Source organism: Musa acuminata, chromosome BXJ3-6, assembly GCF_036884655.1.
Source record: "Musa acuminata AAA Group cultivar baxijiao chromosome BXJ3-6, Cavendish_Baxijiao_AAA, whole genome shotgun sequence".
Classification (NCBI taxonomy): Eukaryota; Viridiplantae; Streptophyta; class Magnoliopsida; order Zingiberales; family Musaceae; genus Musa; species Musa acuminata.
The window spans coordinates 8,730,018-8,744,421 of record NC_088354.1 but is presented as its reverse complement, the minus strand read 5'-3'; the positions used below and the strand labels follow the sequence as shown (position 1 = coordinate 8,744,421).

At 42.8% G+C, this 14,404-nt stretch overlaps 1 protein-coding gene across 1 annotated transcript; it reads right to left on the bottom strand.

Annotated features, from left to right (window-relative positions):
- Positions 1 to 10,088: 10,088 nt before the first annotated feature.
- On the bottom strand, positions 10,089 to 11,726 carry LOC135640331 (zinc finger protein 4-like). The gene is made up of 2 exons (XM_065154654.1): positions 11,191 to 11,726; positions 10,089 to 11,060 (listed from the first exon to the last, which is right to left on the bottom strand). The coding sequence occupies exon 2, from the start codon at positions 10,926 to 10,928 to the stop codon at positions 10,260 to 10,262; it is 669 nt and encodes a 222-aa protein (XP_065010726.1). The 5' UTR covers positions 10,929 to 11,060; positions 11,191 to 11,726; the 3' UTR covers positions 10,089 to 10,259.
- Positions 11,727 to 14,404: the final 2,678 nt, after the last annotated feature.

The window sequence follows — 14,404 nt, the reverse complement described above, 5'->3', positions numbered from 1 at the left end:
CTTGCCCTTTTGTTTTATCCTGTTAATTATTCGTGTCAAGTGATCCGCAAGATAAGTTTAGTTATGCGTTCGATGGAGGTCGCGTGCGACTCGGGACCGTCGACCGGGACCGAGCAATGGGCTATTATCATGTAGCCAGAGGGGTAACACACCGCACTCGGCCTGCAGCCCCGTCCTATCTGTCTTGCCCAAGACAAGGAACACCATTTCCCTCGAAATCTGCAATGGCGTGACGTCAGTGGTTATTGGTCAATGTGGGGGCCGCTTCGCTGTGATAGGTGGCAAAGAGGGTCTCCTCAACCGGCGCAGACATGGAGATGGTGTCCGCGTAGCGCAAGACGCGTTGGTCGGTCTGGCACGCTAATTACGAGAATGCCAGGGCGGCGCGTGCGTTACGGGGACCCGTTTGACTTTCCAATCGACGGCTGGGATTACCGCGTGGGAAGTGGAGTAGGTCGTGATGGTCATCGTGAACCAGATGTGGACAGGTCAGTTGTAAACCGAGTTTCGGTTGGACTCGGTGAGTTGGGAAGAAATGTGGACTCGCAACTATTTGTCAATTATAGAAGGTTGGAGATAGAAAGATGATAGAAGTTATGTTCGTTCTTTCTATTTATATAGATTATCAGGGAAGAGATTTTTTTCAATAAAGTAGCGAGATTTTCTTATATAGTTGAAGAAATCTTATCTGCTATCATGCTCCCGTAAGATAGTACTCCTATCAAGGATATCGATGTTGGATCGATGCAATGAAAATAGTTTACGAGCGATAGGCTTCATAAGTGAGTCTACTAATTGATCAATTGTATGTATATGAGAAACATATAGTTGATGTCGGACACCTTGATCTCGCATGAAGTGGAAGTCGATAGTAATATGTTTCATGCGGGAGCGAAACACTGGATTGGCGCATAGATAGGTAACTCTAACATTATCATAATATATTATAAAAATAAAAGTGAAATTGATGTTGAGTTTCTTGAGCAAATTCGTAACCCAATTGAGTTCTACAGTAGTGGTTAGTGATGACACTGTATTCAAAGTTGTAGACCGTATAATTGTCTTTTGCTTCTTAGAACTCCAATTGATTGGATTAGCTCCAAGAAAAATAATATACCATGATATAAATATTCTATCATCAAAGTTTTCTGTCTAATCAGTATCGACAAAGACATGAAGATGAAGTGAAGAGTGTTTGCGAAGAAAGAGACCATGATTGAGGATCCCTTTAAGATATTGCATAATTCGTTTGATTGCAGACCAGTGCATAGTAAATGATCGCTGCATAAATTATAATAGTTTATTAACCACAAATGAGATATATAGATGGGTGAGAGCTAAGTACTATAAAGAGCCAACTACTTGTTGGTATTGAGTGAATTTCATAGTATAACTTCCATCAAATAATTTGAGTGGTTCACTAGTAGAGAGGGGAAATGTAACCGCATTTGCATCATGCATGTTTGTTTTTTATAATAAATCTTGAATGTATTTTCTTTATGATAGGAAGAGACCTGAAGATATATATGTTGTTTTTACTCCTAGAAAATAGTTCAAGGTTCCTAGATCTCTAAGGGAGAATCGATATACCAATTGCTTGATGAATGCTAGATCTCTATAAAATTATTGCCTATGACAATAATGTCATCCATATACACCAAAATATATATTGTGTCTCTATGTTATTGTTATAGAAATAACGAGCTATCCAATTGAAGTAAAAAATGAGCCAAGTTCAGTGTACCAAGCTCTTGGAGTTTGACGAAATCCATAAATAGCTTTTTGTAGTTTGAAAACATGTCTTAGATATTGAAGATGGATAAAACTATGAGGTTATTGCATAAAGACATCTTCAGTTAGAGTCTCCTATAAAAATACATTATTAACATCCAATTATCGTAATTGCTAGCTTTTAGTGGTGGCCAAACTCAAGATAAGTCGGATTGTTGTGGGCTTAACAATGAGACTGAATGTCTCAGTGAAATCAACACTAGGTTGTTGATGAAACTCTTTGGCGACTAGACATGCTTTATAACTGACAACAGATCCATCTGAGTTCCACTTAATTCGAAAGATTTACTTACATCTGATGATATTTTATGTATGATGAAAGAGTAATAAGTTCCATATTGAGTTATGGAGGAGGACATCATATTCTTCACACATGGCTTTACGCTAGTGTGGAGATTTTTGAGCTTGAGTGAAAGTGGTGGGTTCAATGGTATTAGATGAGGATTCTGTGATATCATGTAAGTCCAGAACTTGACGTGGTTTGAAAATATCATTCTTGAAACGTGTTGTTATTGGATATTTGAAGGCTATATGATTGTGAGGTTGTGTTGTTAATATAGGTAGTGGAGAGTCACTGACACAGACTGGGTCAAGTTGAGGTACTTCAATGTCACTAGGTCTAGAAAGAGATAAAGATAATGGTTGTATTTATGAATGTATTACCTCATTAATGGGGGAAACTTGAGAAGAAGGAAGTGGAATAGTAATGGAGGGAATAGGAAATTACTGAACTAGAGTAGCTGTAAAGTGTGGATCCTGAGAGGAGAAACCGGACAGTGTCATGAGAAGCTCATCCGATAGGATTGGAGGTATACTCTAGTAAAGAATGTTTGTGAGAGTGGTTTGCATAGCAAAAGACTCATGGTTTTGGAAAGGAAAGATAGACTTCACAAAAATAATATGACATGAGATAAATACTTTTTGGGTTTAGGGGTTACAACATCGAAAAGCATTATATTCAAGAGAGTATCCTATGAAGACGCAAGGCTTAGATCGTGATGTTATCTTATAGGAGGCATATGGATGTAACCACAGAGAACATAGATAGCCAAATATTTTGAGTTTATAAATGTTTAGAGGTTTCTGAAATAATATTTCAAATAAGGACTAATATTATAGGACTAGCATAAGTATTCGATTAATAAGATAGACTATAGTTTGAAAGTCTGTTGTCCAAAAGGTTAAAGGCATTGAGGCCTAATATAGAAATGTGAGACCAGTTTTAACTATATGCTAATGTTTGTATTTGGCAGAGCTAACTAGTTGAGGAGTATGTGGGGGTGACTTGAGGTATTGTATACCATAAGTTGAGAGACAAGATGTCAGGGCTTGATATTCACCTCCACCATCAAAGTAAACTGTTTTGATTGAAGCCCGAAAGTAGTTCTCGACCAATTTTCGAAAGTTGGTAAAGATTGTGGAAACTTCAGATTTACAGTGAAGAGGATAATCATGTGTACTTAGTGAAGTAATATATAAAAATGATATAAAATCTGAATTTGTCAAAAGAAATGATTGGAGCAAGGCCCCAAACACCAGTATAAATAATTTCAAATAGTTTATAGCATAATATGAAGGATGTGCCGAAGGGTTGTCTATGACTTTTATTGCTATGACATGCATCACAATGAGTTATAGCTACTTGATTTACAAATGGGAAGAGAGTAATAAGAAAGTAATTTCTATTGAAAAAGGGACGAGGGATGACCAAAATGACGATGTCACACGTCAATTAGAGCTACAACTAAAGAGTGCATAGTAGGCTGGGTTATTTGTAGAGCTAACGGCCATTCGTAAATATTACCTTTATTTGGGCCTTGGACCAAGGATGCCCCCATACTCAAGTCCTTGACAAGAAAAGAATCAGAAAAGAATTTAATTGAAGTATTATTGTGTTTCCAAAATTACAAAATGAAAATGAGGTTTTCTTCAATACGAGGGGCACATAGAACATCATCGAGTGTAAATGTTGTAGTATCATAATTAAACATTATGGAACCAGTATAAGTAATAGCAAGTCCTTTACCATCATCGATGATGATATCTTCATTTCCGCCATAGTTGTTGTGGATACACAAGTTTTGAAGATCAAAGGTGATGTGATAAGAGGTGCCAAAGTCCACAATCCAATTAGGTTGGCTAAAAGTTTGAATAGTTATGAGATTCGCCTGAGACTATTGTGACGGAGCAGGGAGTCGGGGTCGAGACCGATAGACTTTTGTAGAATTTGATTTTATCACACAGTTGGTAGATGACTCTTTTTTGGCTTGTGAGGGCAGGACGCCAAGGCTAATGGTTATTAAAGTTTCCACTTTGATGATGCGGATAATAAGGGGTTTGCTTGGGACCCATAGGGTTAAGAGACATATTCGCCAAACTTTTGTTGACGTTTTTATTGTACTGGTTATTCTTTCTCTTAGACTTTTGACCGACTTGAGTTGTGATGGTCAGTCCGAGAAATTTGTCCTCACGTTTCAAATACATCTCTTAGTCAACTTGTCATATAGTTCTTCAAATGACATTGGTGAGTCGTGTGCCTGAATTACGGTTGCCAATTTCTTGTACTCATCTCCGAGACCATTAAGGGTATGAATGATGACTTCTTCATCACATAGGGAATGAATTATCAAGTCATCGATGATAACTTGGATATTTTATAGATAATCAACAATAATACTTCCATCTTGTTTTGTTTTCATTAGACTGGATAGAAGACTGAGCTTACGAGTACACGAACGATTTACCAAGGTTATTTGTAGCTTTATACCATGCTTCTATAGCAGTTGCACATGAAGATATCAATGTGGCGATGGATCCAACAACTGAGGCTTGAATAACTTGGAGGATGAGATGATATTGATGTAACCATAGTTTGTGAGCTATATTTGGTACTGGACTGAGTTCTCTGGGGATGTTGATCATGGTTAGTGGACAACTGAGAGAGCCATCGACGTAGCTTAGTAAGTCATATCCAAATAGGAGATTAGAAAACTGAGCTTGCTAAGATGCGTAGTTGTCATCTTTTGATAACTTCAAATAGATTAGCGTGACAGTATTAATGAAGATAAGTCCAGAGGAAGTATTATGATTCCCTACAAAAATAATAACGGGAATGTCAGGAAAAGATAACGAAGACATCCTGATTCAAGGATGTGTACTGATTCGAGGGCTCGAGATGAGAGTTTTGATTGAGCAATTGCCGGTCGGTTGAGATGCGGCTGCGATAGGAGGAACGAGGAAGAGATGGTATCCTTGCAGTGCATAGCAGAAGATAGGTGATCACTAGGTTGGTTGAGGGCACAGGAGCCGGTGGTTGAGGATCCACCACGCTTCCACTGGATGGTAGTCACAATAGATCACTGGCAAACTCGAGGCCAGTCCACGAGAGGAGACTGTCGAAGGAACAGTAGGAAGTTGGTGGCTAGCAGCAGTGAAGCGAGGGGAGAAGGGGGACGGCGTGGAACGCAGGTCTGTTGTACCGCGGTGAGGAAAGAAGCACCGGCGCAGAGTGGCAAAAAGCAACGGTCGGAAGCCTGGGGACTTTGTTAGAGCTAGCCCCAGGATATTTACCAAAGGATAATTTTGGCAACACAACAAAGACAATAAAGCGGAAAGAATAAAGCGACAAGAACAAACAAAACACCAGAACACCAGATATACGTGGTTCGGTCAATTGACTTTGACCTACATCCATGGAAGAAAGATGAGCAAATTACTACTATAAAAGAGGGACACTTACAAATGCCTTAGGAAATGTTCCTAGGCCATAAAACACCTTCAGCTTCCTAAACAAGAAGACTTCAAACCATAAGCAGGTTTTCTTGTGATGCCTGCTGTACTTCTTGTGGTGTCTATGGTACTTCTCGTGGTGTGTCTAACATCAAAACTCAGGCCCTTATTTATAGTTCCAAGACGAGACAACAAGTCTGATTTTCCCGATGTGGGACTATGGGACTTGCCAAACTAACAAATCTCCACCTTGGCATGTCCCAACAAAACTTGCTCCACCTTCTTCACAAAAGCCCCAACGGGCTATCACCAACAATGAACACCAACCAAGTCCAAGCACTGCTTGAACTTGTAAATCGGAACATGCTTCGTAAGCATATCAACTGGATTGTCCTTCGTATAAATTTTCTAAACAAGGACCTTTCCCTCAGCAATCAACCACTTAGCGGAATTATCAAAAGAAACTGCATCTGAATAGGTAGTAGGCTCACCAACTTCACTTGTTTCTTCTGCAACAGACAAAGCATATGCAACCAAATTTGCATACCTTTGTGGTGATCGAATATCTCTCATATGACCCAAACGCATATGCCATAATTTGGTGATGTCAGAATCAGACAATGATGATGACGAGACTGCAACTGAACCTGTGACAGTAGTTCCCTGCAGAATATACAAGCTACCAGACCTACAAGCTTTCATAACAACAAGGGCATTTCTAGAAACTTTCATAACTCCACCTTCAGCTGTGTATTTACACCCAAGAGCCTCTAGGGTGCCTAAAGAGATGAGATTCTTTTTCAAATCAGGAACATGTCTAACATTAATGAGCGTCCTCACAATACCATCATGCATTTTAATTCGGATTGTTCCTCTACCAACAACATCACATGCAGCATTATTGCCCATCAAAACAATTCCACCATTACAAGATTCATATGTGGAAAACAAATCTTTATTGGGACACATGTGATAAGAACAACCTGAATCTAAAATCCATTCATTTTTAGACTTTGTCCTGTCATCAATAGCAAAGAAAATATTTCCAAAATTCTCATCAGATGCTACACTAGCTTCAGCGGATTCAATAGTTTTCTCAACAAATTTTTCCTTTTGCTTTAATTTATTTTTCAATTTAAAGCAATCAGATTTAATGTGCCCCATTTTATGACAATATCTGCATTCCAAATTTCTATGTCTGGATTTAGATCTAGATTTAGATCTACTACTGTCAAATTCTCTTTTATCCATTTTATCCCTGATAACCAGACCCTCTGCTTGATTTCCTCTACTTTCCCAGTGATATCTCTGTCTATTTGCTCCTTAGATTTTAGTGCAGATTTAATTTCCTGATACGAAACTGTTTCTTTTCCATAAATCAAAGTATCACGGAAATGCTTAAAAGATTGGGGAAGAGAACACAAGAGCAACAAAGCCTTATCCTCATCATCAATTTTTGCATCTATATTCTCCAAATCCATAACCAAAGAATCAAACTTATCAAGATACGAGAGTATAGATGTACCTTCAACCATCCGAAGCATATACAGTCTCTGCTTCAAGTAGAGACGATTCTCCACTGTCCTCTTCATGTACAAAGCTTTAAGCTTGTCCCACATGCTCTTAGCCGTAGTCTCCATAGCTACCTCCCGTAAAACCTCGTCAGAGAGGTTTAGAATGATGCTGGATCGGGCCTTCTTATCCATACCCGCAAGATCTTCCTTTGACGTACCATCTGGAATGTTCTCAGCACCCTGAAGTGCCAAATCAACTCCGTCTTGAACCAGAATGGCCTCCATCTTGAGTTGCCACATGCCGAAGTTGACATTTCTGTCGAATTTCTCGACAACAATCTTTGTTATTGTCATCGTTGCCAAAAGATCCCAGAACCAGGCTCTGATACCAGTTTGTTAGAGCTAGCCCCAGGATATTTACCAAAGGATAATTTTGGCAACACAACAAAGATAATAAAGCGGAAAGAATAAAGCGACAAGAACAAACAAAACACCAGAACATCAGATATACGTGGTTCGGTCAATTGACTTTGACCTACATCCACGGAAGAAAGAGGAGCAAATTACTACTATAAAAGAGGGACACTTACAAATGCCTTAGGAAATGTTCCTAGGCCATAAAACACCTTCAGCTTCCTAAACAAGAAGACTTCAAATCATAAGCAGGTTTTCTTGTGATGCCTGTTGTACTTCTTGTGGTGTCTGTGGTACTTCTCGTGGTGTGTCTAACATCAAAACTCAGGCACTTGCCAAACTAACAGACTTGTACTGCTCCTGCGGTGTCCACAACTATGCCAAGGATGGGGGACAGAGGAGAAGGCTCCGCAGGAAGAAGGTGGGGGCGCTTGCGTCCTACTGTCCACTAGTGACTTGCTTCGTTAGCAGCGATGAACCAATAAGAATCTGATCGCTGGATGATCCAATCACTGATCAGAGGCAGCGAGAGGAAACTGCAGCGAACTGAAAAATTAGCGAAGCAGTTCTGAGAAGAAGATTGAGCACCCACTGCCCGATGACAGTCGAAAGACCTCTGAGCAGATCAGCGAAGCAGATAAAGTCCAGCGTGTGAGGAAAAATCACTGGGCAGAGTGCGCTTAGGCAGCAGCAAGTGCTGCGACGGGCTGCAATGAGTGGACTCCGCAGAAATGCTGGCACAGGACTGCGCAGAAATGTCGTAGTAGCCATAGGGAAGAAAGCGACGACAACAGAACAACCTTCGTTGCTTCATATCAATGTCGTCGGAGGTGCGCCGAGGCAGAGGAGAGAAGGTTCTCGATGTCATCAAGTAGAGATAGTGCGAATCCTCGACGGATTGCCGTGAACAGCGAGTAGTGGGTTGAGGAGCGATTGCTGTTGTTAGACAGCAAGAAGAGGGTGGGGTTCCAATGTCAGTGCAAGTCCACCTACTCAATTTGGAGGTAGTAGCTGTGTAGAGGGAGATCCCCTCGGTGGCAAAGTAGCACACACGCACGTTGAAGGTGGAGCAATAGGAGGGAGATCCCCTTGAGAAAGCTGAAGATATAGAAGAGGACATCCCAACCATGAGCAGAGCAGGTGCGCTCTATGTAAGACTTGTCCTCAGCCTCGCAAGGAGGTTGAAGGCCTTGAGGACGATGACAGCGAGCATGAAGTAGTGAATGCCAAAGGTGGCGCGGCGCTTGCGGACGAGGACGGTGGCTCAGACGCTGGCCAGTGAGCTCCAGGTGCCAGGACTTCACGTGATTGATGTGGTCAGATTTCTATTGCCTTCTGTAGTCCAACATGCCAGTGCTGAGGCCAAGGAAGTCTCTGCAATTTTACTCCATGTAGCTCTTATGCAATCTAAGACAAAGGCCTCGGAGTTGCTCTCCCTCCCTCTTTGCCGGCACCGGAGGTTCTTGCGGTTGGAAAAGAGGGCTTATACGTTGCTCCTGATAGAGGCTTGGATTGCTTGTGCTCGCATCCGCCGCCGGCGAGCAGGCCGAGCATGCGGCAAGTGGTGGAGTACTTGGAGGACGCAGCAGCACTTTCGGAACTGTCGCCAACGTACCTTAGCTTTAGCGTTCTTGCGATGCTTCACAATGAAGGCTTCGATGAAGACATCAGATCTATCGAAGGCCGAAAGGAAGCCAGCGGCAAAGCCTTACACAGTAGAATTGCTCTGATACCATAATTAGAAGGTAGGAGATAAATACTAAAAGATAGAATCTATATTTGTCGTTGATATATTCTTCCTATTTATATAGATTAGGAGGAAGAATTTTTCTCAACATAATAGCAAGATTTTTTCATATAATTGAAGAAATCTTATCTGCTATCAGTCAATACCTTTGAGCTCCGACTCAGAATTTACCATTCATCTTAAAAATAGTATTCATCAGGATCTAAATTTAATTTTTTAATCACCATATAAAGTCAGATTGATAACTAATAAGCATATTTAATTTTACATCGATTCAGAATTAAAAATTATAATTTTTTGTTTTGGATCAACAATGACAAAAAGATGACTTGTAATAATAATCTCTGACTTTTTTATGACATGTCAAACTTGATTGTTTCTTATGATCTAAAATTTAGAACTTTTTAACCTTTTTTTAATGCCTTGTTCTTTAAATTCTCCACCAAATCACTGAAAAATTATGCAGAATGCTTGTAGGCTTATCCTATAATTTTATGATAATTGTATCAAGCAAACATTGATGTCCAGACATGTCCAATTGTGTTTATAGGTTTCTTACAAGTATGGTATTGGCTCTAGAAATGATTGAACAATAAAAGAATATACAGAAAATAATGATCAAATAGTAACACCTGCAAATTAAATGAGAGTTGCTGAATTGGGTTTGTTTCAGATTTATGTCTCCTATCTTTTGGTGACAGAAACTTTGGTATTTGCAGTCAGACAACAATAAAGTCTGCTAATATCTGATATTAGTTTAACAGTGCAGAATTCTAAGTCCAGTGCTGAAGAAAACAAGATGACTACTGTCTTTGTTCTGGGAAATGAAACTGTCCTCAGTCCTTCATGTGATAGGATAAGCCAACCATCGATTCTAATCTCAGCTACAAATCTAAAGAAACATGCAACTTCACTGGATTTGTAGAAGCAATACATCACATTCCTAAGCAGAAGATAATGCAACAAGAAGCTTACAAACCATCACATTCCTCACTGCATGACATCAAGAAAAACAATGTGTTCGTTCTACAACACCGTCACGCAAAAATGCCAGCGTCGAACACTTAGAGCCTGAGAGTAAGATCAGGATCCTCTACTGGCTGGTGATCCACTGCTACCAAATCTGAGCTCCCAATTCGCTCAAACCTTGAATCTGTCATTGGCCCAAAGCTTCCAGGCCAATGAAAATCCACATCCTGATCTTCCACAACCACTTGCCTTGGCTCAAGCAAGCCTCTCCCAAAGAGCATACCGCCTTGGCTCCCCCTCCACTCCACCATGCTCTGATGCGCTGATGAATGCGCCTTAATCGCTAGTGAATGGAGAGCAGAGCCATGGAGGGGCAAAGATGCAATGCTAGGATAACTGTGTCGAGCTGCGTCCAATCTAAGTGCCCGCTTCGCAAGCGTTCGTTCCCGCTTGTGAGCGTTCTGATGGCCGCCCAGGGCTTGGGAGCTGAAGAACTTGCGTTGGCAGTAGTTGCAGGAGAAGACTCTCCGGGAGTCGGGCGGGGGAAAGGCTTGCGATTCGCTGCTGCTTTCGCTTGTGCTCGACAGCGAGACGACCGCCGGCGCTGTGGAATCTGCATTGAGGGTGAGGGAGAGGTCGAGGGAGATGGGTGCGTCCTCCTTGCTGGGGGAAGAAGAAGAAGACTCTTGGGTCCACATGTTAGAAGCCACTTGACTGCTGACTTCAAAGACTTCTACCGATGCTTCTGTGTCGGAACCGTTCATGTTTAGGCCTAATAGAGATGGCGAGTAAGGCTTTAGCTCTCCTTCAGCTGCATGCACAAGTAGAACTGTCGGTGAACTTCGACAGGCCTATCATATGCTTCCATGTCCTTCTGTTGAACAGTTCTGATGCTACTGGTTATGAAGGGAATCGAGAAGCACAAATTAAATCTAAAAAGGCATCATAAAATCCCAAAACTCTAGCAGAACAAGATCAAAATTTGGAGAAACTATCATGCATATGTGGTAGATAATGTGGGCATACCGAGCAAGGAGCTAGATGTAACCTCAGCACTTCTCTGTGGGGGAATGGCTTCATGGCTCAAGTTCTCCTTCCGGTGCGAGGAGAGGAAGATAGAGGAGGGGAGATGAGAATGATGTGAGGTGGGCATATATGATGGCATCTGGTAATGCCTAATTATGGAAAGCAGAGTTTCGGCTGGCAGACCAAAAGGCATGTGGATGCAGAAATAGCGAAGGGATATGTCACCTTATATGTCCTCTTCTTTTGGGTGAAGAAGCTGTGGTGAGTGCTCAACTCCTCTTGGCACCTTTCATCTCCATATCACTTGCAAGGAAATATATGCTATTACTTGCACATCAAGAGATGGGAATTGTAGCCCAAGCAACAGTGGCTCTGCATCACTCTGCATGATTGCCAACAGTAGCTCTGGGTTTCTTGCTCAGAGCTGCAAGTAGATAAACAGTAAGCAGTTCTTTAAGAGTCCTGTCATATTGACCACTGTCCATCCAGGAACCATAGCTTTCGCAGCAGTTCCATGAGTGTGTATGCCTTCATTCAAAATCAAGAGTATCCCTGAAGGAAGAAACTGAGATGTGAAGGTCACACCACAATGGCAGTATTGATCATATGGCAAGACAGTGGCAGGATAAAAGTAGATTCTCCATATCGTTTAGTTGCTTTCATATGTGGAAGAGACAGTGACATAAATGTGTGCTTCATTAATATGGTATATAAGGATTTAATTGTTCGATTACCATAGTTTTCTTTTCATCCATGCCTGTCATTCTCCTTTTCCATCGATATGGCTTCTACAGATTGGAGGACAAAAGTGGAGCTGGCCAATCATAAAAAGCCATGGAATGGCCAGTTTGTGTCATTATCAATGTCACATATGATTCCTTTCTGAATTGGTTGCTCTATTGACCCCATTCAATGGCAGATTTTGTTGTGTGTGGTTCACTCCGCTCATTGAAATGATGAAAACCATTCTCCAAGGCTGATGTGCATAGTTTTGGACTCTGCAGCTGAAAGTTGATCCACAAGAAAAGGATCACATAGATGCAAGGATGTGATCTGCTGTTCCATTTCCTTGTCACAGCCACAGAGTGTGCAATCTAAGTCAGTGTGATAGTTCCTCTCTATTTGCCATGAGAAATGGTTGACAGCAATGAATCTGCATTATCGATGATGACAAAGATGAAGAAGAAAGGAAGGAAACCATGCCATGGTTCAAATGGATACCCCGCGAAGGGCTACAGCGATGCTCACAGTCACCGCAAAGAGACGGATAAAGAGGCCGGCGAAGTTGACCAAATGAGCCTCCGTCCCCGGCGCCGCGTCCATCTGCGCAAGCCCCGTCTCCGCCCTGCACACCGTCAACGGAAAGATCGCCATTCCAGCCGAAGCGTGCAACGAGACCAGCAGGGTTCTCGTCGGCGGCGACGCTTTCGGGAACCAAAAGTTCACGAACCCGAACAGCCACTGCACGCATGCATGTCAGCGAAGTAGCCTTCTTGGTGAGCTTTCATGGCCCTTTTACGGGAGAATTAGCTTCTGACGCAAGGAGGAAGAAGAACCTGCAGGCCGAACAAGCAGATGGTGAACATGCCCAACCATGAGTGCGGTGTTTGCTCTGTGGTACTCGAAGACAGCTTAGATTCCGAATACTCCGAGAGCCACTGCAACTAGTCGAAGCATCATGTGCGCAAACTTCTGTACATTCTTCCCTTTCGCAACTGTATTATAGGCCATGATACCTGTTCATGGCAGAAGCCAAGTGTTAGAGTCCCACAGAAACCAATGGACATTGCTCCAAAGTGACGCGGAACACATACCTGCGCTAGTGACCAGACTGAACCCCAGACACATCACAAGAGGATGCACCTATCAAGGAAGACGAAAGCAAAGGTCAACGTGCATGTCAGGAAGAGGAAGGGGAGTCGTGTACATTGAAGATGAGATTGTGCAGCCCAGCCTGGCGGCGCCTCCGCGGAAGTGGAGGACCCAGACGAACACCGTGAAGGCGAACACGTGGGCCACTTTGGGGACGTGAGAAGCCGCGACGAAGAACGCCGGCTTTACCGTGATGTGATGGCCATGGCGTTCGGGGAAGCTGTGGACGTCGTCGACTGCGTTGCTTCTTACAGGGGCTTGTTGTCCCCTCTCTCTTTGTCATAGCTAAACGGGGATGGGAATCTCTTGCTTGCTGCTGTGGGTGGAATTGGGAGCCCGGTTTGGCATGAGAAGAGAGACTGCATGCAAACAACGTATGTGGCTTCCGTTGTGGAGTATGTTCTCACGAAGGTCGATCGAACATTGGCCAAGATTCCAACTTGAACAGAGATTTCGGTGAAAGGTCGCAAGCTGCATCATAGAACATGAAGAATCCGTCATGATTGCAGCAGATCGGTCAAACTCTCGACTCGCTCGGGATGAAGCTCCCGCCTCTCCCGTCGTCGCCGCGACCTATCCGCATTCGACATGTGTGGTCCTCTGTGGGCCCGTGCTGTCTCTCCAACCATCGCATGGGTATGAAAGGCGACTGTTCGTCGGGTACCTTCTCTGCGAACACAACAGTCACACCTTTTTGGGTGGGCTCTGATGCCCCCAGGACAGCAGCCAGGCATTAAATTTTAGTCGATCTTGGCAAATAAAGTTATTATACCTCAGAGTATTTGGGGTTGATAAGCGAAAATGTACCTGCCAATCACTCGGTGACATTTGGCATAATTGAAGAATAAATCCACGTAGCGCATCTCTGTCATTGTCTTGACGGTCGGTGACGCTTGAGCCTGACGGGGTCCAGACAGCTGACCGGCACTCGACTTCAATCTGGCAACAGCTACTAAACCCATTGGGACACGCAACCAACCCACCCAACCCACCCACCCACCTGTCATCCCCCGCATTCAAATTAGTTCGAACACGAAGACCCAACGGAGTATCTCGTTGTCCTTCTACCACTCGAAGGAATCCAATGCGGACACGTGTCAGTCGCTGGTCAGTCGTCGCCGGACGGCCTTTTCGACTTTTCCTCAATCGCTTGCGCGTAACGGTTCCGTTATCTGATTACAATCACATAATATTATGCACCGTTTTCCGTCATATCTCTACGGAACGGGCGATTTAAGACCATCGTGGAATCTTGGCCGTTCACTGAAGATGATTATGAATGCGCCGTGACGGGCGCATTTAATGGAGGAAACAACGCGCCGAACCCCAGCAATGGCAGTCG

What these genes read in the sequence shown, in the direction of transcription:
- LOC135640331 (XM_065154654.1), bottom strand. Translation starts at nt 10,928, where the DNA reads ATGAACGGTTCCGACACAGAAGCATCGGTAGAAGTCTTTGAAGTCAGC.